Here is a 22667-nt window from a genome sequence, read left to right as displayed (position 1 = left end):
CACACTTCGGGACTTCTATGTAGCGATCTTTGTCATGTAACACATTTGTACATGTAATTAATGTCAGGATGATCACTGTATTTGCTACCAGGTCTTACAACCCACTTCAGGATCCCCATATGGCCTTCAGGTTTTATGACTCACTTCAGGATCCCTATGTGGCCTTCGGGTTCCCCCCCCCTGCAGGCCGAGTGCGGGACGAGTCCTCGAGGTCATACTTACCCAGACAGTCACTACATATGCCTATTTTCCTAGTGCTCTATTTCCTAAATAATTTATCAACAATAGTCCGCCTCCTATTGGTCCACCCAAGGCCTGGTCAGCGCCATGTTCATCGTCTTTATTTCTGAGACGCAAGGGCGCCAAGCCGAAAGTGGGGAGGACGGGAGGGCTTTGACTGTCTGGGTAAGTATGACCTCGTGGACTACTCCCGCACTAAGGCTGGGAGAGTCCACCACGGTCAACTTACCAAGACAGTCACTACATATGCAGATTAGCACAGGATCTCGGTGGCGGGTCGGAGTGAGTGAGTTAAATAGTGGTAGACAACGTAGAATATGAAAGGGATTTGCCAAGAGGAGGGGTGTACATCCCGTCATCCATCTTAGCAGTGGTCTTGTTGCCCCGGAGTGGAGGACTTTAGCATTGTCTTGCTTTGGATGCTGTCTGTCTGCAAAACATCAGGCAGGTAGCATGAGGTGAAGGTAGAAGGTGACTTCCAGCATGCTGCCTTGTAAATGTCCTCCAAAATAAAACCTCAGAAGTACGTCCGCGAGGTAGAGACTGCTCTGATGTGGTGTACCTGGATGTTTCGACGGGTGATCTCATCAAATGGGGATGGCAACTGAATGTTAGTCAATGTAATTGCAGAGATGGCTCATCCGGCTACAGTGTCCCTTGATGCTGGCCGATGAGGTTTAACCAAAGTGACAAAGACCTTGAGTTCTAGGATAATAAAGTGACTCCTGAGAAGGGGCAGACCCCAAGTCCCTGATGTTTGTAGGGGTGGTAGGGAGGCGCCCCATTCCCACTGAGAAGCGTTGATCGTGATGGAGAGCTGTGCAGTGGGTCTCGGGAAAGAAAGGTCTCTGGTGAGGTTGGAGCTTGACTGTCACCAGTGAAGATGCGGGATGATGAACTTCGTCACTAGTGCGGGTATGTCTATTGTGTCCTGTCTGGGGTGGAAGAGTGCCAGTAGATGTAGTTGAATTGGATACAAGAAAAGATGGCAGAAGGGAACTTGATCTACAAAACTTGCCATGAGGCCCAGGTTTCACCTCCTGGGCCTCATGGCAAGTTTTGTAGATCAGGTTCCCTTCTGCAATCTTTTCAGGATCGGGCCGGGGCCAAGTGGCAAGGAAGGAAGAGGCCGATGCAGGTGACTAAGTTTGTGACACGGTCTAGGTAGGAATCATGATGCCCCACTAAAGGTCAACAGTTGTCCCAAGGTAGGTTAGACGATGAGTGGGAGTAGCTGTGCCTTATTGTGGTTTATGATAAGTCGCGATAGACCTGACGACGCGTGTGAAAACTCTGGGAAGCGTCAATAAGCCTAAAGGAAGTGCCACAAATTCGACAGTTCTGCCAGGTTGGATCGGAATGTGCAGATATGCATCCTTCAGATCCACTTTAGCGGCCCAGGCTGGGTTTGGTAGAGACTGGGTGACTGTTCTCAAAGTTTCCATTCGGGAATGAATGGGATGAATCTGTTCAGCGGATTGAGGTTGAGGATTAGACGCCATGTGGTCGGCTCCTTCGGACTGAGGAAGAATGTTGAAACGAACCTGTTGTGGGATGGCTGAGAGACTTGGGTGATTGTTCGTTTCTGAAGGGAGCTGATTTTCGACTCCAGAGTCCAGTGTTGGTTGGAGTTCTTGGGAATCGGAGTTGAACAGAGACGTGGGTCCGATGGAGGGATGCTCTTGAACTCAAGGGAATAGTCAAAGGAGATTGTCTTGCGAACCCACCTGCCCGACATGCTGCCTGCCAGAGCCCCGTGAAAAATCACAATCAGCCTCTGACGGCCCGGACACAGGGGGCCAATAGCGAACCAACAGAGTCATCGACGACGTCCCCTGAATTGGTGGGGGACGCGGCCAGAACTCATGCTGAAAATGTGAGACCCGCTGGGAGGCTGTGGTCTTTTGAAGGAGGAGCTGTGGTGCAAGAACAGGGCACGGAAGGAGCTTGCAGAAGAGTGGGAACCCCGGCTGTGAGACGGCGCAGGCCTAGGAGGTGGAACTCAGGCTGGAGCTGGCTGATGGGGTGTCACCAGTGGCGGATTCGGGAATGAGATCTTGTGCGATGCCAAAATCCGCTTGGCCTCAGATTGCAGGGTTTGGATAAATTGATCTGTAAAGAGATCTTTGCCGTAAAGGGGAGGTTTTGCCAAGTATCTATGGCCCAGGTGGGATTTCTTGCTGGAGGACCCGGAAGGAGAGGAATATGATAGCCTGTGCCTCTTGTGGCCGGGAGAGTCCATGGAAGAATTCACAGTGAGAGTAAGCTTGGCAGTAGTGTCTGCAGGTTGGTTATGTTGCAAGCCACCGAGCAGTGAGGGTTGCTTGACCTGGCTCACGGAGGTGGCTGGTGTGGAGGGCCTTGGACGGGACCTAAACCAGTGGTACTGTGGAGCTTGTGGAAGCGTTGATGGCGTAATGGACCGGGGGGGTCGGCCGTCTGGCTGTGGTGAGTGAATTGCACATTGATGGCTCTTCAACAGGGCAGGCTAGGAAGTGATGTGAAACAGCCTGTGCTTCGCCCTCTTTGGCAGTATCGTTGGATGCATGGGCTTGCCTCTGCGAGGTGTCCTCAGTGCCATACCGTCCGGTGAAATGGAAAACGGTATGACCACCTCGTAATGGTCTAGCAACCTGCACTCTCTTAGCTGGGACAATGTCTCAGAGAGCCCTTCCAACAGGGCAGCCCCAGAAAGTGATAGGGAATGGCCTGTTCTTCGCCCTCTTCTGCTTCACACCTGTCTGCTCTTCAGTTGGAGTTGTACAGAGGGTAGAGGCGTGAAGTGGGTGGTATTGATGGAGGAATGGGCTCGCCTCTGCGATGTGTCTGCAGTGCCAAACTGTCCAGTGAAACTGAAAATGGCCACAGTGCTCTCTTGGCTGGGACGAGGGCTCGAAGAACCCTATAACACATGGGGGACCAGGGCAATGTCAGCCCGGTCCTCTTGATCCCATGTGTTGCTCAGGATGGTGAGTCCCGAGATGTCGTACTGGTACTAATAAAGCTGAAGCAAATGGGGGTAATCACGGCAGGTTTACCTAGTTATTGGAAACGATACCCGGCTCTGAGTGGATATGCCCAGTTGCTCCTACGATGAACGGTAGAGAGCCTGTAGATAAGCACAGAGACACGAGAAAAAGGGTTTTCAAACAAATATGCCAAACTGACGTCAGCTGGAATTGAACCTCTAACCGTGCAATCAGAAGCTAAAGGCCCTAAAAACTCAGTGCCATACAGTGCCATAAAGGGTGACAACTGGCCCGGGGAATAAATTATTGTAACAAGCGGGCCAGGATAGACCTGTAAAAATACTGACTTTTCATAAAAATGTGATATAATAGTGACACAAAAAGATGCAACATGAAAGCATGATACAGTGCAATACTTGGTTGATCAGGATCACACAGATCAGCTTTAGCGAGACGGAACGCTCGATGAAATCGAGTCCTGAGGATGAAAGACACGTCGGTAAGCAAAGCGCGAAGGAATAGGACAACCATGGTGGCGACCAAGTCTGGGGTAGCCCGATAGGGGGTGCACTACGACTGATAAATTATTGAGCAAATAGCAATAGAGCACTAGGGAAATATGCATACATGTATGTAGTGACTGTATGGGTAAGTTGACTGCGGTGGACTTACCACTCACCTTAGGATCTCTGTGTGGCCATCATGTCCTGCAATTCACTTTAGGATCACTGTATGGCCTTCCAGGTCTTACGACTCACCTCAGGATCTCTGTACGGCCACTAGGCCCTGCAACTCACTTTAGGTTCCTTGTATGGCCTTCAGGTCTTTTGACTCACTTCAGGATCCCTGTATGGCCACCAGGTCCTGCAACTCACTTAAGGACCCATGAATGCCCTAAGGTCTCGTAACTCACTTCAGGGTCCCTGTGTGGTCATTATGGTCTTGCATCACCAAGGGAGGCCTATACAGCAACCATGTTCTAATTAAATGACTTACCTCTGGATCCCTGTTTGACCAAAGGGGTATTAGCCATCCTAATCCTATCTCTGCCAGTCCCTCCTGTCTTTGCCTTGTGTAAAACCACTCAGTAGACCAATTCTAAGAATACCAATGACACAGCAACACTGACAAGGTAAGCACATGACATTCAAAGCTTCATCAGATGATGGAGAATATTGAAATTCAGTATGAAATTTCCTGGCGTGGGTTTTGCCGCCTTCTTGCTGGCCGGCTGTAAAATGTTTCCATCCTTGTTTATTTCCGCTGATTTTTAACTCGAGGATCAATCTTGATAAGATTGCATCCACATTGAATCCTCTTTAGACAATTCACACAGGTGTTGCACTGACATGTTGATGAGTCTATGTCCAAAAATTGTTTGAAATCTCATAAAAAACGATGCATATAGAACATGTAAAAGGCGTGTAATAATGTACGACACAATTTCTTTGTCCTGCGTAGGGGTAGCAAGTCATGACATCATGATTGGGTGGTTGCCAGATGCTGTTTACACATGACTGAGTCCAACGCTTGGAGTGCTGTAAGCTTTGTACACAAACTACACACAGCAGACTTGCATACAAAGCTGGTTGATGCATGCAAAACGCTTAGTGCATACACAAACAACTAGAATCTTCATGAGAGAAACAGAACTAGGCATGGAAGCACAAAAGAAGTAAGTACCTGACAGTAACAGTAATTGTGGAAAGAGTCCACTTTGAAAGTCTGTCTTGGAGGCATCTCGCCTCCTTCCCCTATCACTTCAGCTATCAATAGTATGAGGCTGACTTCTAGACCTTTTTGTATACATGTAAATATGTTAACATCATGCAATTCACTTTATATGTTGAGGAATCTTACTTTCTGATGTGCCCTGTTTGCCATCTCATGGGCTAAATGGCATAAACATACAGCAGCACTCTTTGTGACTCCTTTCCCCATGTAGGACATTGCAGTTCCTCCACGACCAACATGGAAAGCTGATATCACCTACAAGAATGAACTACTACTTTAGTACAATCTTGTATAACAAAAACTCCTTGTCAATTGAAAAAACAGAATGAGGCATATTTTACATGTTTTACACTATCATACCAACTTAGGATCAGCAAGTCAATGCTGTCTTTGTGAGACATGTCTGCAGACACGCTATTGTGGCTATTTAAAGTCATGTCAATTGAATAAACTTAGTAATTTTAGTATTAACAGCATGAATTGTAAGGGAGGCTTCTGGAAGGTTGAATTAGTAGGAAACTGTGCATTTACCTCTAGCAATGAATTGAGTAGGTGCTGACAGAGTGAGAGACTGTCACCATCTCTCCAATCCAAACTCCAGCCAGGTCTAAGTGATTACAAGATGAGAAAGACAATGAAATAGGCCCCCCCTACCCAAATGCCATTCTGTAATTATGTTACAAAAGCGATATAATTTTTTCCTTTGTTGTCCCCAATCATCTAATGAGCAGTCCCACACTCTTGTAGACTGAGAACAAGCAAACTAACCAGATAACTGTGCAAAATAAACATTTACTGCTTTAAGTTAAATGAACCAGTTCAATATTTCAAAAAGATACGGTCATTTGAACAAAGTAGGTATATGGCCGTGTTAATAGAGCAGATGCACTTTATTTTGACATGCACGGCTGGAATAAAGAACTGGCTCATCGCATGCTCCTAGCATCCAATATTTTTCGAGGAAATTAGACATTTGGCCTTAGTTAATGTCATGTATGTGTGTTTGATTCATATCTAGCCTTATGATTCTGCATCTACTTTTAAACCAACTCTAAGGGTAGCAAATTTTCTTTCTACAAATGCTGAGCATTGTGTGAACATCCCCAATGAATTTCAGCCCATATTTGTAAGATGAAATCAAACGCTGCCCAAATATATACACAGTGCACTGGAGAGGCCTATGAAGAGACCTATGAGGATGAAGCTTCAGATAGGCACACAACCTTTATACTTTGTGACACATTCAAATTTATGGTATTCTATAGAAGTAGTGAATATAAGCCACCTTATCCCTCTATGGTTGTTTCAGGTTACTTTCAGACATGCAACTAGGAGACCTACTAAAAAAGAAGAAATTCCGCACTGCAGAGGACTTGTTGCAATGTTATCACTTTTTAATGGCATAAATGGAAATGGGAAGACTGCTCCGAAGAAAGTTGCATGCCTGTTTTTTGCCCTCATCAAATTTTACTGTGATAATAAGATCACATTAAATCTTACATATGGACACACAAAATGGTGTTAGGGCTACCAAAGAGATGTGTCTCTTAAATTACTGAATCAATTACCTGAGTTGTAGCATAATGTCTGATCTTACCTAGCAGTAACATGAACAAGACAATGCAATGTGTTCTCTAGTGATGGCAAATCATAGAAGTGGGCAGCATCTGCTGAGTTGAGACTCAGCAGCAACCCATGTGTCAGGCATCCACCCAAGAAGCCAGTTTTTCTTCTCCTGGAGACAATAACAAAAAATTAGTACAAACACTGATTTTGTTCAAGTTTGTATGAAGAGTTCAACAAAATTCAGCACAATATCTCTGGAGTACTACTCTTTGGTACTCATTTTCAAGGGCTAGGAAGTCATTTGTATAAAAGTAACAACAGCTTAGCTCTGTATACCGCAAAATACTTCAAATCTCCTGCTTAAATTTCAAAGTATCTGGGAGGATTAAGGTTGACAGACATGCTGCCACATGTAATTTTCACTGACATTATTATAAAAAAGTGAGTAAAACATTATTATAAAAAGTGATGTCTTAATTCTTAATTGGGGATTAATTTTATGACTGATTACAATCAACCTTTATGAAAGACACTTGTAGGGCTGGCTCACGTTAGCAATATTTTCCCAGTGGTTTGAAAAGTGTACAATTGTAATAGCTTGAACACCTCCAAACATGTTTTAGGTGTGAATCAACATGTTGCCTGTGGCTTAAGTAAAACCAACAGGCAGCTTTTCAATCAATTTCTTTTTTCATAGTTTTTCATACCCCTTATATTCCTGAATGCACTCGAATTACGGATGAAGGAAAAGATTATGTCCACTTTTGCCTTCAGATGGAAAGTAACCTACATTTGGGATGGGTTTGTACAACCGTTTACATGGATATGGATATTTTTTTCCTTCAATCTGCTACACTGCCCTCAAATACCAACATTAGTCGACTTTTCTTATTTCACTTTTTTAGATTGATTTTGAAGTCCCGTGATTGTTGCATCTATAATGTGCTCCATTTTGTCGATTGTCTATTCCAATCTTTGACAAATCAATAACGTGGAAATCACTGCCGACAGTGCTAGATTTTGGGAAAGAAAACTCCAGATCTTAATTCAATGACAAGAAACTGACAGCCCGTTCCCACTTGATCCACCAATTGGGGGATCTGATCTGGCAATTGTGTGTAGTGGGAATGCTAACCGTTACAAGGTGGATCAGGATCAGATCCACCTTTCTTGACCCTCCTCTGGAGCAGGATACAGAGCCCCCAATTGGTGGATCAGATCTGGCAATTGTGTGTAGTGGGAACGCTAACCGTTACAAGGTGGATCAGGATCAGATCCACCTTTCTTGACCCTCCTCTGGAGCAGGATACAGATCCCCCAATTGGTGGATCAGATCCTGCAATTGGAGGATCATGATCAGATAGGAACGCAAGTGGTGGATCTGATCCGGCAATATGACCTGTCAACATCCGTCCGTGCACGAGTGGCACAAAACTTTTGCGGTCTGATGAACAAAGAAATACATTTTTGGCGTGTAGCTCATGTGAAGTTTTTAACGTGCACAGCATGCACAATAAACAACTGCTGAACCACGGCCTAGCAAAATGTGTCACCCACATGCGCAATGCATGCATGCCGCGATATGTGCCTTGCCCTTTCACAATTTTTGTTGTGCATTCGTCCGTTTAACCTTTTTCATTTGTGTAATTTCACTTGCTTTCCATCAAAAACTAATTCCGTGTTAGCGTATAGCCCGCAGCGTGTGACAGAGTATCAAAAATGGAAGCAAAGTTTGAAGAGACAACGTACTAGGCTGAACATTCGGTCCGATTCAAGGTCGTCACGTCAGTAGAACTCCGCACCCAAAACACTGCAGGGTCACACGCATGCCGCCCCAGCCAGCCATACTGCCACAGAGCGCGCGCTCAGCAAGCTAGCACATGTGCAATACTGAACTCAGTGACCTTTCGGGCTCGACATTTCCGTCCCAAAAGGTGGATCAAGCGCTAGTAGGAACGCGACTTGCGGTTTCGTTACGGTAAGATAACGATCACACCAAAAAATGCTGGATCAAGATCCACCTTTTCCCAATTCATGTAGGAACGCGCTATTAGTGATGCACGTAGGCTCGCAGACTCTAATGGAGTTAGTCTTTTGTTAAGAGATTAATTACTTCGCCCTTCTGAATAAGCTGTGCTAGGCCTGTGGATGAACTGGCCCAATTTACACAACAAAGCCGATGCACAATAACCATTCATGGTAAGCTGGGAGTCTTTTGTTTTGGGAAATGGTGGTATGCATCAAAGAGGTTGCTGCATAGCCAACTCCTTTTCGGGAAACGCTCTCTTGCAATCATTGCCCACTTGCAGTTGAAATGGGCAATGGTTTGAAAGGGGATTAAGGGCAATCATTTTCCATTCTATTTTGACTTGGGCCTTACTATGAACCAGTGTAGCCATTATGTATGTTACCAAAGTGGTTCAGCCACAAGCACTGACAGGAAAATGACAAAATTATTGCTTCCAGCCAAATTCATAAAGACATGAATTTGTGATGTCCCGAAATATGAGTATTTTCCTTCTGTAAATTCAAACAAGATAAACAACTTTCAACTTTGGGCAGCCACTTTGCCAGCTTTTGTTACCAACACTTTCAACTGTTTATCAAATGTCAAGGTGCCAGTCCGCTTTGTCACAGCTTCAAGTTGATGCGCATGCACTTTTATTCATGGTAATTTAAGTGTGAAGTATGCTTGAATTTTTCAGGTGGGCTTGCCAGATTCACAAAGACTGGATTTCAGTCAGTATAGTTTGGCTCTGAAGGATTGGCGCCCTCTACTTTTTCCACTATTTGGCTGTGCTTGCATGTGGATGTCACCTACACAGTGTATGGCAACAATGCAAACCCAGTCTTGGACCAAGACTAGTAAATTACTAGCCCCGTTTGATACATTTTGTCATGATGGTGATGTCTTATGTAACTCCCAGCTGCTACTTTTTTCCCTTCATTACTCAAACTGACTTATTTGTTATTTGTAAATATCTACTGTATGTTCTGAGAACAATTCAATAATACTGGGTGTTTACATCCACACAAATTTTTAACCTCTTAATTACTGGGAACAACCCCCTAAAAATAACCACAATACAACCAGCAGCTTTTTAAAACATTCCCTACAAAGCATGAAACCAGAGATATATAAAAATGCAAAGGGTAATTCGTGCATTACCATAAATGAAAGCATACAACAATTTTGGTTGGTATATTGACTACTGAAATAAAGGACTTTTACACAATCTTATATAATCCTGTTATAAATACAGAGTCCCTCAACATCTCTGTTTGGTTGTTCTTCCTTTTTTTTGGGGGGGGAGGCTGAACTTTCACTAAGCAAACAAAAAAATACTTTAGTTGGAAAAAGTACAATTTGTCCAGTAGGAAAAATGTCTTACCATGCTTCACCTGACAGAGGTAGACACTGTATGTAGCACCCAAAGAAGGTTACCAGTTGTTTATGCAGAGTTCTGTCTGCTGAGGATTCAACCTCCCCATGTCTCTGATTGTCTTGTCTCTCAACTTCTCTATCCTCAGGTTTGCTGTTAGTTAGAAGTCCAATCAGGACAGACTTGGGGCTGCAGGAAACATTACCTAGCCAGTGAAGGAAGTCTGTGCAAGAAGGTTTTGGGGAAAGGGACTTCATCAAGAGTACTATGAAGGATAAAACTTCAGTTAGTAGTATCTTGTCATCCACACTGACAGGAACTACTCCAATGAATCTGTAGAGGAACAGAATAAACAAATGTGTATGTTATAACTTGTCCATATATGCTACATTTTTTACTTTCCAGAAATGTAATTTTTTAATTTCACTCATTTAATCCTAAAGCCTACAGAAGTTACACCTCAGGAACCAGAATTGTATCAAAAGATATGCTGCAGTGAAAAACTACAAGTGCTGTGTATCTCAATGTCTCAACCACAGATTTTATGTTCCAAGCTAAGAGCTTGTCACATTTTATTATTCCTACTATTTTACTATCTACTGAAAAGATCACCTCAGAGCCAAGAAATACTTAACACTAAAAAAAGTGCAACACCATAATCTCACAAATACTGGAAATTTGAATTAATGCACAGCATAGGCAGGTCCTAAGAATGTTTTTCAAGTCATATATTTTGTAAAGTGTCAATTAGTTCAGATAGCGTCAATAAGTTCAGAGAGACAGACGGGCGGACGGACAGATTATTTCGTTAATCGCACAGATTGAATTGTATCAAGTCAGCAAAAAATACCACAGAAGGAAAAGAATTAGAATAATAAGTACATGTACACAGCATATCAACATTAAAATATATAAAAAGTTCAAATAATACAAATTTCCTGAGGGTTATTAGCAAAAAGGCAAGAGTTTTGCTTTAACTCTGATATTGAATGAATGCCAATATTAATGTATTAGCCGTAACTGACAATCCCAAATTAAATAATGAATTTATGCCATTAAAAGTCAGAGGCAAATATCCCTTTAAAATGCCAGAAAATTTGTAAAGATAAAAACACCCAGTAATGACTTGCAGCTATTAAATTAACATTAATCATTCAGAGACTTGATCACAAAACTAGTAGAGAAAAAATAAAAAGAACTACATGTATACCAGACTAAATTACCATTCAAAGACTGACCCAATATATAAATAATGACTTCTGAAAATAACTTCTATACAGTACTACAGATTGAAGACTCTGGAAAAAATGTCACTGCAGTAAAAGTGTGGACAGTCTTTAAAAAGTAAAACAAGTTGTGATACGAGGTTACCCTGATAAACAGCTTATAAAAATGGAAATATTTGGAACCTTAAAAAGTCAGAAAATTATTTTGTTTCAAATAACAGAGCAGCAAATCACACCTGTCAAGAGCTTTCCTGAACTCTAGCTGCAACAGAAACTCTGTGATATCTGGACGGCCCCTGTCGGTCTCGCCTACATTGTGCATCAACATGTTAGTGAGTAACCAGAGAGCCAGTCTCCACAGGCTGACCTATATAAATATCAGATAATTCACAACATCCACTCAGCATTACCTACGGGCAAGGCATCAATTTCTTGTATTTCCTTCAAAAAATTGTTATGTCAACAATCAAATCTGTTCAAATTAACTTCCAAATCATTCTCTTCCAAATCAAGTCAACTTTAAGTCATGTAAACTGCTTCAAAGTCATACCACAAGTACAAACAATTACAAGTTTGACTTGAGTCAGCAACTCAGCTGACACTCATTGAATGAGACATCCCCCCAAAAAATAAAGCGCTTTGAGGTTTTATGCTGTGCTTACCTTGACTGTGTAATGAGAGGAAGCCTGGCACACAGACTGCAGACACTGTTTTAGACTTGTAGTTGAGTGACTACACCTCAGCAACAATTTGTCTTCCGCAGTTAAAGCAATTTTAGAGTTGAAACTAGAAGTGTACCAAAACAATAGAACAAGGACAAGTTATGCCTCATTTTTGATACTTCAGAATAGATTTATTTAAATGTTAACCTCATCCAACAATATCTTTTGGCTGAAAACTTCTGAATTCATTTATACAATAACTGCGTAATTTCTTACCACATCTGCATATTTCACAGTACTTCAGGGCCCTCCCAGCGTTAATTGCTACAATATATTGTACAAAAATCAAGTTCAACTCACAGTCTCCCTTAGGAACTTCCCAGACAATGTGGATTCAGTGGTTTAACCAGTTAGCTACCCCTGGTAATATAGAATACCAGATCAGGTGCACACGTGCTCCTGCATGATCTAATTAAAAACTTACCTAAAATGACAAGCCAAAAGCTGTCATTTTGTAAGAATATAATAAAATGAATGGATTCCAATGAACTACAATTGAGCTATGGTAAGGGAACAAAGTAATTATGAAAGCAACCAATAAGAATGTGTAACCTGGAAAAAAGACACACAATGGGGGAACTCGCGAAAACCAACATGAACCAGGGATCAAAAGGAAGAGTCGCAGGATATTCTCAAAAAGAAATGACAAAGGAAGATCAAATTTGATTTCAACAAGCAAAGAACAACAAAAAAATATTTCACTGTGAACAGAGTAGAAAAAAATCCAAAACAAACCTCTCAATTAGAACCAGTGATTTTAGCTGAGTTTCTTAAATGTATAGACCAGGAAATATACTCAACTCGTAACCAATTAACTTAAACCAACAATACTGCTTAAACCAAGACAAATGTCAACCAGTACCAACACAGACTTAAATTATTACCCAACACGGACTTAAATTATTAACCAATACCGACTTAAATTATTAACCAACACGGACTTAAATTATTAACCAATACCGACTTAAATTATTGACCAACACCGACTTAAATTATTAACCAACACAGCACTAGTAAATAGTCGCAAAATTAAAGCAATCAAGCAAGAAACCAAGTTCACAGCAGACCAAAGCTGAAGGCAGAAGTTGCTTAGAAAAAAAAAGAGAGAGCTGTTAATGTGGATGCTGTGGTCTCTCTTGCTGCCGGTCCGCATCTGACTATATCTAAGGAACTCACATGCATCAGGTCTTGTGCAATAGGGCATGACAGGGTGTTTACTCTGGGGATTATTTTGGAAAGGGGGGGAACCACTCCTAGCAAATTCAGGGCAAGCTAACAAGAAATTCAATGTTAAAAGCAGGGGGACAACTCCTATATACAAGCAGGTAAGCAAAACAACTAAGTGAAAAGAGTCCCCTCTACATCCACGCCCTGTGAAATCATTGCTTTCCACAGCAATGTCTAAAGAAATAATTCTAACTTGGCTTTGTTCACTCTCTAAGAGTTCAGTTCCAGTCCCCAAACCTCACTGGTGGTCTGATGTTCCTCTTTGGGCGCCGATAGATAGACCTTTGTGAACTCTTTGAGCTGGATGAGTCAGTAGCTTCATCGATGTCGGTGCCACTTGAGGTAGATGCCTCATCATCCATGTCGCTGTACGGGCTGTCTTCTGTTCTCAATACATCAGCACACACATCGCTGAACTGCAGTGGTGGAGGGAATGCACAAATGCCATCTGTTGCCACATCTTGAAACTGCAGTGGGGGTGCAAGAGAATGATCATTTGTCTCCAAGGTGTTCCACACATCTTGAAACTGCGCTGGGGGAGGAAGAGAATCGATGACGGATGCTGGCTCTCCTACGTCAAAAGGGCAGATAGTAAGAAGGTTCCGATGAATGTTGCGCGTCTTTGTTGATCCGAGGAGTTCCACCGTGTATACTGGTAGGTTTCCCAGCTGACTGAGGACTGTGTAGGGTACCGACTCCCACCTGTCTTTCAGCTTACACCTACCCCGTAGCGACTTGTTGGCCACCAGTACAAGGTCACCAGGATGAAGGGCTAGATCTTTCGACTTCTTATCATATGTCGCCTTCTGTTTCTGCCTGGCCACCTCTGCCAACTGCTCCACCCTCCTTGTAGCTTCTTGTAGCCGTTCCCCAAGCTGCTGAACATAGGTGGATTGTGGGTGGACATCCTCTGCTTCCTGAAACCTTGGCTGAAGGAAGAGATCGACTGGCAGACGAGGCTTTCTCATATACATCAAGTAAAAAGGGGAGTACCCCGTACTCTCGTGTTTGGCACAGTTGTAGGCATATGTGAGGGTCTGGAGGTGCATTGCCCAGTTGGATTTCTGCGCTGGCTCAAGGGTTCCCAACATCGACAACAATGTGCGATTGAATCTCTCTGTCATACCGTTGCCTTGTGGGTGGTATGGCGACGTCTTGCTCTTCCTCATGCTCAGCAGGTGACACAGCTCCTTTATGACTGCCGACTCAAAACTCTTTCCTTGGTCCGAGTGGAGTCGCTCAGGGATGCCATAATTGGCGATGTACCTCTCCCATAAGACGCGCGCTACGGTTGTTGCCTTCTCATCACGAGTCGGGTACGCCTGTGCGTATCTGGTGTAGTGATCAGTGACCACAAGTACATGCTCAAAGCCTCCTCTTGACCTCTCCAAGCTTAGGAAGTCTATGCAGACAAGTTCCAAGGGCCGTGTTGTGTTGATACTCTGCAGACTTGCATGCCTTTTCGTGTCTGGTGTTTTTCTCAGGGTGCATCTTTTACACTTGTCGATGTACGACTTCACATCAGAGTACATACTTGGCCAGAAGTACCTATCCCGGACATGCTGATAAACCTTCTCGAAGCCAAGATGTCCCATCAGGTCGTGGACATGCTGAAGGACAGGCCTCTTCATCTCCTTGGGGAGCACTATTAAGGTTGGTGTCTCACCTCTGTCTTCCTGGTCCTTCTCGTAGACCAAGACACCTTGCCTCACAGCCAAGAAGTCCCATGCTCGAAGTAGGGTCTTAACTTCTTTTGTTTCCCGTGCCATTCTTCTTCGACTTGGCCTTCCTGGCTGGGCTGACTTCAACTCCACAACACGCTGAGTTGTTGGATCCTCTTGCTGTGCCTCAAGCAGACGAAGGCCTCCTGGTAGATCAACATATGTTCCCACCTTGGCTCCTTCTGAAGAAGACTTGGCACCTACTTCTTTGCTATCTCTGTCTAAGGCTGCATCGGAAGAAGACTTCATGGGAGATGGGTGATCAGTGGTGTCACTGCTGTCTGATGTTTGCCCTATGCTTGGGGGTGGTGGTATGCTACTCCTCGTACCAGTTGTGAGCTGATGGACATGCCTGACAGCCTTATCTTCAAGGTTCGCCCTCGGCTGCTGTTCCTGCCCCTCGATGGAAGCCATGCCATCTTCTCCCTGACTACCCGCATCTGTTTTGGCTGCTGACCTTTTGGCGTCCCTTGTTTCCTTTCTTCCATTTCGACCTCTGCTACCCTCTGTTTCGTCCAGGATTCTCACCACATCAGATCTTGGAATCCGGGACAGAGAGTCCGCATTGGCATTAGACTTGCCTGGCCGGTAGATGATATCCATGTTGAAAACGGCAAGATCACTAACCCAACGTTGACCGGTAGCATCAAGCTTTGCCTTGTTCAAGACATACGTGAGTGGGTTGTTGTCAGTCACCGCGGTCAGTCGGTTGCCGTACAGGTACTCTCTGAACTTAGTCGTTACCGCCCAATGTAGTGCCTTGAACTCTAGTTTGTGAGCGGGGTACTTTGTCTCTGCTTCTGTTAAGGTGCGACTTGCGTATGCGATGACCCTTTCTTTGCCATCTCGTTCTTGAGTCAGGACAGCTCCCAAGCCATCAAGGGATGCATCTGTCTGCACGGTGAATGGTACGCTATAATCTGCAAAAGCTAATATAGGTGCTGAGGTCAACTTGGAAACCAGGGTGGTGAACGCTTTTTGGCACTCATTGCTCCATTTGAAGGGGGGGTCTCTCGAGCCTCGCTTGCCGCCAATCAATGCGAAGAGAGGAGCAGCAGTTTTCGCATACCCTTGAACGAACCTCCGGTAGTAGCCGGTGAGCCCCAGGAAGCTGCGGACATCCTTCTTGCTTTGTGGAACTGGCCAGCTCTTCACTGCAGCAACCTTTGCCTGATCAGTGGCGATTCCCTCTGCAGAAACTACATGGCCAAGGTACTGCACTTCTCTCTTAAAAAGCTGGCATTTTGACGGCTTCAGTTTCAGCCCGTGTTCCCGTAGCCTGGCTAGGACTCTCCCAAGGCGGTCTACGTGCTCCTCTACAGTGCTACTGAAGACGATGATGTCGTCAAGGTAAATTAGCACACTCTCAAACGCCATGTCGCCAAACACCACCGACATCAGCCTTTGGAACGTGGCCGGTGCATTCACGAGGCCAAATGGCATCCTCGTAAATTCAAACAAGCCCATCGGGGACGTGAAGGCCGTCTTCGGTTGATCCTTAGATGCCATCTTCACTTGGTGGTAGCCCGAGGTCAGATCAAGGCAGGAGAAGAACTTGGCCTTCCCAAGAGCATCCAAAGCCTCATCTATTCTTGGGAGCGGAAACGCATCTCTCGTTGTCCTGGAATTCAGCTTCCGGTAATCGACGCAAAGTCGAATTTTGCCATCTTTCTTCTGCACGATGACAATCGGAGAAGCGTACGGGCTCTGACTGGGCTGGATGACCCGGCTTGTTTCAGCTCTTCCAAGTGGCCTCGGACCTCCTGAAACTGTGAAGGGGGGACTCGTCTGTATGGTAGTCGGAAGGGGGTTGGGTCGGTGAGTGGGATTTCGTGCTCCACTGTGCTGGTAACACCCATGTCGAAAGGGCTCTGCGAGAAAACATCAGCATTCTGTCTGAGTAGCTGCTCAATCGCCTCTGTTTGCGATGGGGTGAAGTCGACACCTTCGAAGTTGATGTCTTGCAAACTGCAAGAGCCACCTACCGCTTGCTCCATAGTAGCCACATCTTGAGAGGGCGTGGTCACTGGCTGGACTTCGGTAACACAACAGAGCGTCGCCACCCCTTCATGTCGTCTTACCCCCACAGCATGGTCAGATGTGTTGCACAGCCGAACTGGTACTCTCCGACCTGTTACATCCACCAACATCTTCCCTGCAACTAGGCCCTTGCGGTTGGTGCCCTCTACTAATGCAGTGAAGCTTCTCCCTCTGGTGTGGTTGGGTACTCTAGCTGGAACAGTAGCTTCTGCACCAGGTTGTATTACTAATGGACGTCTCCCAACATAGCGCAGAAACCCAATTTGTCCATCCTCGCCGGCGAGGTCAGCCCCATCCCCATTAACGAACTGGAAGGCCTGAAGCCAGGACCGTGACAACACTTTACTCTCCATGAAGCGCTTTCCCAAAGACGACTTCATTTGATCTCTACATGCACGAATCACATTGGTTCCAACGAGGGCTGGGGTGTCTCGCCGAAACTCGGTTTGTGGCACCACAAACGCTGGGACTTTGCCTATAAACTGACCCATGGCGTGAACATCTACTGTGATGACCCCGAAGTGTTGAACTGGCTGTCCTCCAGCTCCCTTGATGGACATCTCTGTTGGTCGTGGCTTCTGGCTGCTAAGTACCGGATGCTGCTTGACAAATTCACAGGTAATTGTGGTCACCTGGGACCCAGTGTCCAGCAGTGCTGTACAGTTGACTCCAGAAACATTGACTTCAACTCGGTTAACTGGTCCAGCCAATGGTAACTGTGCGGATTCATGGTCATTTGTAGAGAGAGTTGGGGAGGGGCGTTTGAACTCAGAACCCGCGGATAGCCCTACATCCGTGGGTTGTTCCCGTTTAACGACCCACTGTGGTGAACTGGTGTTGAGGCTGCCTGTCGAGGAATGAACGACTTCATCTGGGGAGCTTGCTGGTGTGCTTGGCGCTGATTCTCTGGACAGCTCCTTGCCAGGTGCTGCTTGCTTCCACACGTGTAGCAGCCTGAGAATTGGGGTCGCTGCTGTGGCTGGCCAGACTGGTGGTACCGCTGGTGCACTTGAGGTGCAAAGACAGCCTCTTCCAGCTGTGTCAGACGATGGTTCAGCAGGCTTTGATCCTTCTGCACTTGTTGAAGGGTCTCCCTCTGCTCTAGACGCATAGCCTGCATCTCCTCCAGTTGTTTGGTGATAAGATCTTGCAGATCAGTCCCACCTTGCATCTTCCTTGTCGATTCTGACAAAGACTTGCTCTTCGGTCCTTGTTGCGCAGGGCTGCTGGCCGCCGTGGTTGGTTTTATAGGGTCTTTGGTGGCCACCTCACTCATGGTATAGAAGTGATGGTCATCGTCACCCCTCATCCTTCGTCTCGTCTGTTCGTCGCTGTGGTGTTGCTCCTCTGCTATAACACGCAGCTCAGCTCTGAGGTCTCTATAGCTCATTCTCCTTGGCTGCATCGGGGCAAGTCTCTGCTTCGTCCTACCATCCCGCATGAATTGAGTGGTTAAGAGGACGTCTCTGCTGTCCCCAAACAGGCTGCGGCGACCCTGCTGTCGGCCGCGCTCCTCAATCCTTCGCAGGAGAGTCTCTAGCGCCACGGCAAACTCACTGGCCGTCTCGCCTGTCTTCTGTTCTCTTGAATAAAACCGCGTCATAGGTGACATGACAAAGCCGTCTTCCCCAAACTCTTCCAGCAGTTCCTGGAAGGCCTCCTCTGCCGTCACTCCTGCTAGTGACCTGCCCTCCAGGTTTAGGATGACGTCACGAGCTCGTCCGCTTGTGTGGCGCAAAATCTCCTGAAACTTGACGCCATCTGTGGCCAGACCCTTGGCTCCAAGCAGATATGTCATATCCCGAACCCAGTCCTCCACTCTGATATTTTTGTCTCTGCCAGAGAAAGTTGACACCCCCTTCAGCTGGTGGGTAGTGATGGTCCTCGGATTGACGGAAGGAACAGCTGGGATGCTGGTGGCTTGGTTCGGGATGGGGTCGAATTCATGGATCTCAGGTAACTGCTTTGGAGTTGGTGGTGCCAGCACGTCTGGGGGACACGGCGGCGTCCCCATGACTCCTGTAGCTGGCTGCAGTGGTTGTGGTGTCAACCCGTGAAGATTGCCAAAGTGTGTAGGTGAGAACATGGGTGAACTTGGCACCGCCATCATGCCAAAACAGTGCTTCTATCACCAGAGCTGTGTTGGTTAATGATCGAATAACTAAGACCAATTACGACCACCTTTGACCACCCTGAGAATATCAAGCTAAGTCCTACAAAAGACAGTAATTCCAACCTGGATTCTCCACCAAAAGTTAAAAAAAAAAATGTAACCTGGAAAAAAGACACACAATGGGGGAACTCGCGAAAACCAACATGAACCAGGGATCAAAAGGAAGAGTCGCAGGATATTCTCAAAAAGAAATGACAAAGGAAGATCAAATTTGATTTCAACAAGCAAAGAACAACAAAAAAATATTTCACTGTGAACAGAGTAGAAAAAAATCCAAAACAAACCTCTCAATTAGAACCAGTGATTTTAGCTGAGTTTCTTAAATGTATAGACCAGGAAATATACTCAACTCGTAACCAATTAACTTAAACCAACAATACTGCTTAAACCAAGACAAATGTCAACCAGTACCAACACAGACTTAAATTATTACCCAACACGGACTTAAATTATTAACCAATACCGACTTAAATTATTAACCAACACGGACTTAAATTATTAACCAATACCGACTTAAATTATTGACCAACACCGACTTAAATTATTAACCAACACAGCACTAGTAAATAGTCGCAAAATTAAAGCAATCAAGCAAGAAACCAAGTTCACAGCAGACCAAAGCTGAAGGCAGAAGTTGCTTAGTAAAAAAAGAGAGAGCTGTTAATGTGGATGCTGTGGTCTCTCTTGCTGCCGGTCCGCATCTGACTATATCTAAGGAACTCACATGCATCAGGTCTTGTGCAATAGGGCATGACAGGATGTTTACTCTGGGGATTATTTTGGAAAGGGGGGGAACCACTCCTAGCAAATTCAGGGCAAGCTAACAAGAAATTCAATGTTAAAAGCAGGGGGACAACTCCTATATACAAGCAGGTCAGCAAAACAACTAAGTGAAAAGAGTCCCCTCTACAAATGCATAGAGGCAGATCAAGGCATGTAAAGATTGTACAATGAGGGTCTCAAATAATTGGGGCCGTTGAATAATGCTGCAGTAATATGACCACACAAGTTTCTCTGTTATCCAAACCAACCCATGACAGGCATTTAGTCAGCAACTGCACATCATACATTGCAAACTAGACAGCAGGGCATATCTTATGGTCACATCTGTGTATGGTTATTGTGATAGTGCTGATCCAGCACTGTGTACTGGCTCCCACGTTTTCTCCTAATTTTTGCCAAGTCATCAATGCTTTGAAGTCTTACCTACTGCCTACCGCACATGGCACATAACAATCTTTGCACACTACATATACCACAGAAAGGTTGACTGCCCAATACCCAGATGTAGGCCAGGTTGTATGGGTCAGTGAAACAGTCCCATAGTGAAAGCACTGTGTCACCAATCTCTCCAAATAAACGTATTATCTTTTAAATGTGATGCTTTCAATTCAATTTCAATTATAATGCTTTCTTGGGATATGCATATACCTGGGGTGTGACTCCTTGAGTAATCCTGACTCTATCTTGTCCATGAGGGATTGTATTCCACCATACCATGCAACATTCCATGCAATCCTCAGCATTCTCCATGCAATGCATGACTTGTTCAAGGGGTCATCTGCAGATGAATATGCTTTCCGATACGGACTGTGAGACTTAGCCGTCATACATCGGAAAGGAAGCTTGAATCTAAGCGAAAAAAAGACATCACCAAGGGACATGAGAATGTTTACTTAAACTTTAAGTTCATGATAGAAGCTTAGTACAGGAGTTAACTTACAAGTAAGCTTAATGCAATAAGTGCCAGTCAAGGTGCCAGTGTCAGTTGAGGTAACTTTGTATATATGGGGGAAATCAGGTTGGTGTAGTGGCTCTTTCCTCGCCTTCCACCTCTGCAATCCAGGTTCGAATCCCACCTAGATCAGCACGTGGATTGGGTTTTCAGTCCCTGCCTGACTCCGTGGGTCTTCCCTGGAATATTCATTCTGGGTTTTCCTCCCACTTCTAGAACTGAACACTTCATTTTTTTAATGATCACTTCATCCTGTAACTTGTTGGATGAACAGATATAAATTTATTAGGTTCACCTGTATTTTTAAGATGTATTTTTGCGTTGGGAGATGTTATTTTATATAATGGGTTGGCTAAGGGCAAAACCCGTCATATAAATTTACCTATATTGTTCTAAAGAGATTTGTTTACCTCTAACATCCCACGATGAAAGCATACATCAGATCTATTTAGTTCACCTTCCTTCACTCATTTTTACAGTGCCACAAAGGTACAGGACTAGAAGTCAAAATGCAGTGGATGTGTTTTACATGTTTTGACTGTTCGGACTGCCTGGGATGTTCTACTAATTTCTCATGCACACGTGTGAGAATGGTCCCTGTTCTGGACGCATTCCTTTAACAGTAGAACAGTCACACATCCATGCACATAGGAAGAGCTTGCTAGCAAGGCTTTCTACTCGGAAAATATCTGAAGAAATGTGTTTGCTATAATTTGTTGCTATCCAAGTGTCCAGCATGCTGTGGTTCAAGGCGCTAGAGCTGTGCCGAATATCCCATCGATTAGCGAATATTTGAATACTACATGTATTTTCTCAAGTTGAATATTCGAATGCAAAATCCATGAAAAGAAAGGGAAAATTTTCTTTAGTTTTATATGAGAAAAATTGCACTATGGAGGCTTGTTTAAAGCGAATTAAAAAAAAATGACAGAATAATATATCGTACAAAGATTAAAAAGTACATTATTCATTAAAAATTTAAAAAGAATGAAATTTTTAAAAGGGCAGTATTGTTTGTCTGTTACATCTTGCTAAATCATGGCATGCTTCTACTTCTAGAAGTGAGAAGCTGTTTTAGTGATTATAATGTACAATTGTGTGCATTAATGCAACTGATCTTGTATATGGTTTGTTCATCAACAATCTGCCGGATTCAATTCTGATATTCGATCGAATTGAAGGTCGAATATTCAAAGAGTGAATTATTCAAATTGACTTAGCCCTATAAGGTGCAGCCACATTCTTGGAATAATCAGCACATCTTGGGGCACGGTCCAGCGAAACCAGGAACACATTTTGAACAGATATCATGTTACAATTTGTAACAGTTTATAAGTTGTAAACTAGAAAAATCACATCAACTCCATTTATTGTCCAGCTCACTTCCAGTTTTGAAGGGGAAAAATTGTTCACTGAATCCTGATGAAGTACATGGATTTCTTTGGTCCCTGTCCTTTTTAACACGGGTGTTTTTTAAGATTGTTCTTTTAATACTGTTATCCGTCTGTGGGTTTTCAAATTTTGTATCCAAATGTAACTATGGGGACCGAAAAATAAAATAACCAATGGGAAATACATGAAAAGGATTCCACTACCTTGTGGCTTGAATGAAAGCCTCAATGTTTCATGCTTTAGATTGTTTCTCTCTCCATACCTGTCCTCAAATGAGGACTGCCAATTCACTCTTAGTGTAGGCATACATTTGTTGGCCAAGGTGTATTTCCTGGTATCATGTTGTGAAGCTTGATCGTGGACTTCATGTAATTCGTTTTTGGAAAAATAATTTTCATTTGAAGAAGATGATGAGACAAAATTTCTAGAAACCGTTCTTGATATGAAACACCACAGCTGTTACCATGACAGTACTGTTCTTATAAACCCCATTTGCCGAGTTCCAACCCAGTGAGCCCCAGTTGGGCGTTCCTCTTGAC

General features: G+C 44.3%; 1 protein-coding gene across 4 annotated transcripts in view; it reads right to left on the bottom strand.

Moving 5' to 3' along the window:
* The window catches only part of rttn (rotatin), a 127799-nt gene that overhangs the window by 51690 nt on the left and 53442 nt on the right, over positions 1–22667 (bottom strand). For all 4 annotated transcript variants that reach the window (XM_087138343.1, XM_087138340.1, XM_087138341.1 and 1 more), the window contains 8 exons: positions 20433–20633; positions 11781–11904; positions 11355–11485; positions 9902–10225; positions 6541–6678; positions 5475–5550; positions 5070–5198; positions 4206–4307 (listed from right to left, as the gene is read on the bottom strand). In XM_087138343.1, coding sequence (XP_086994469.1) covers positions 4206–4307; positions 5070–5198; positions 5475–5550; positions 6541–6678; positions 9902–10225; positions 11355–11485; positions 11781–11904; positions 20433–20633 — 1225 coding nt within the window. The remainder of the gene's footprint in view (positions 1–4205; positions 4308–5069; positions 5199–5474; positions 5551–6540; positions 6679–9901; positions 10226–11354; positions 11486–11780; positions 11905–20432; positions 20634–22667) is intronic.

This window comes from Acanthaster planci, linkage group LG06, assembly GCF_054643075.1.
Source record: "Acanthaster planci isolate LZ-2023a linkage group LG06, COTS_SCS, whole genome shotgun sequence".
Taxonomy (NCBI): domain Eukaryota; kingdom Metazoa; phylum Echinodermata; class Asteroidea; order Valvatida; family Acanthasteridae; genus Acanthaster; species Acanthaster planci.
The sequence above is the reverse complement of the archived record's forward strand: the minus strand, read 5'-3'. Positions and strand labels throughout refer to the sequence as shown.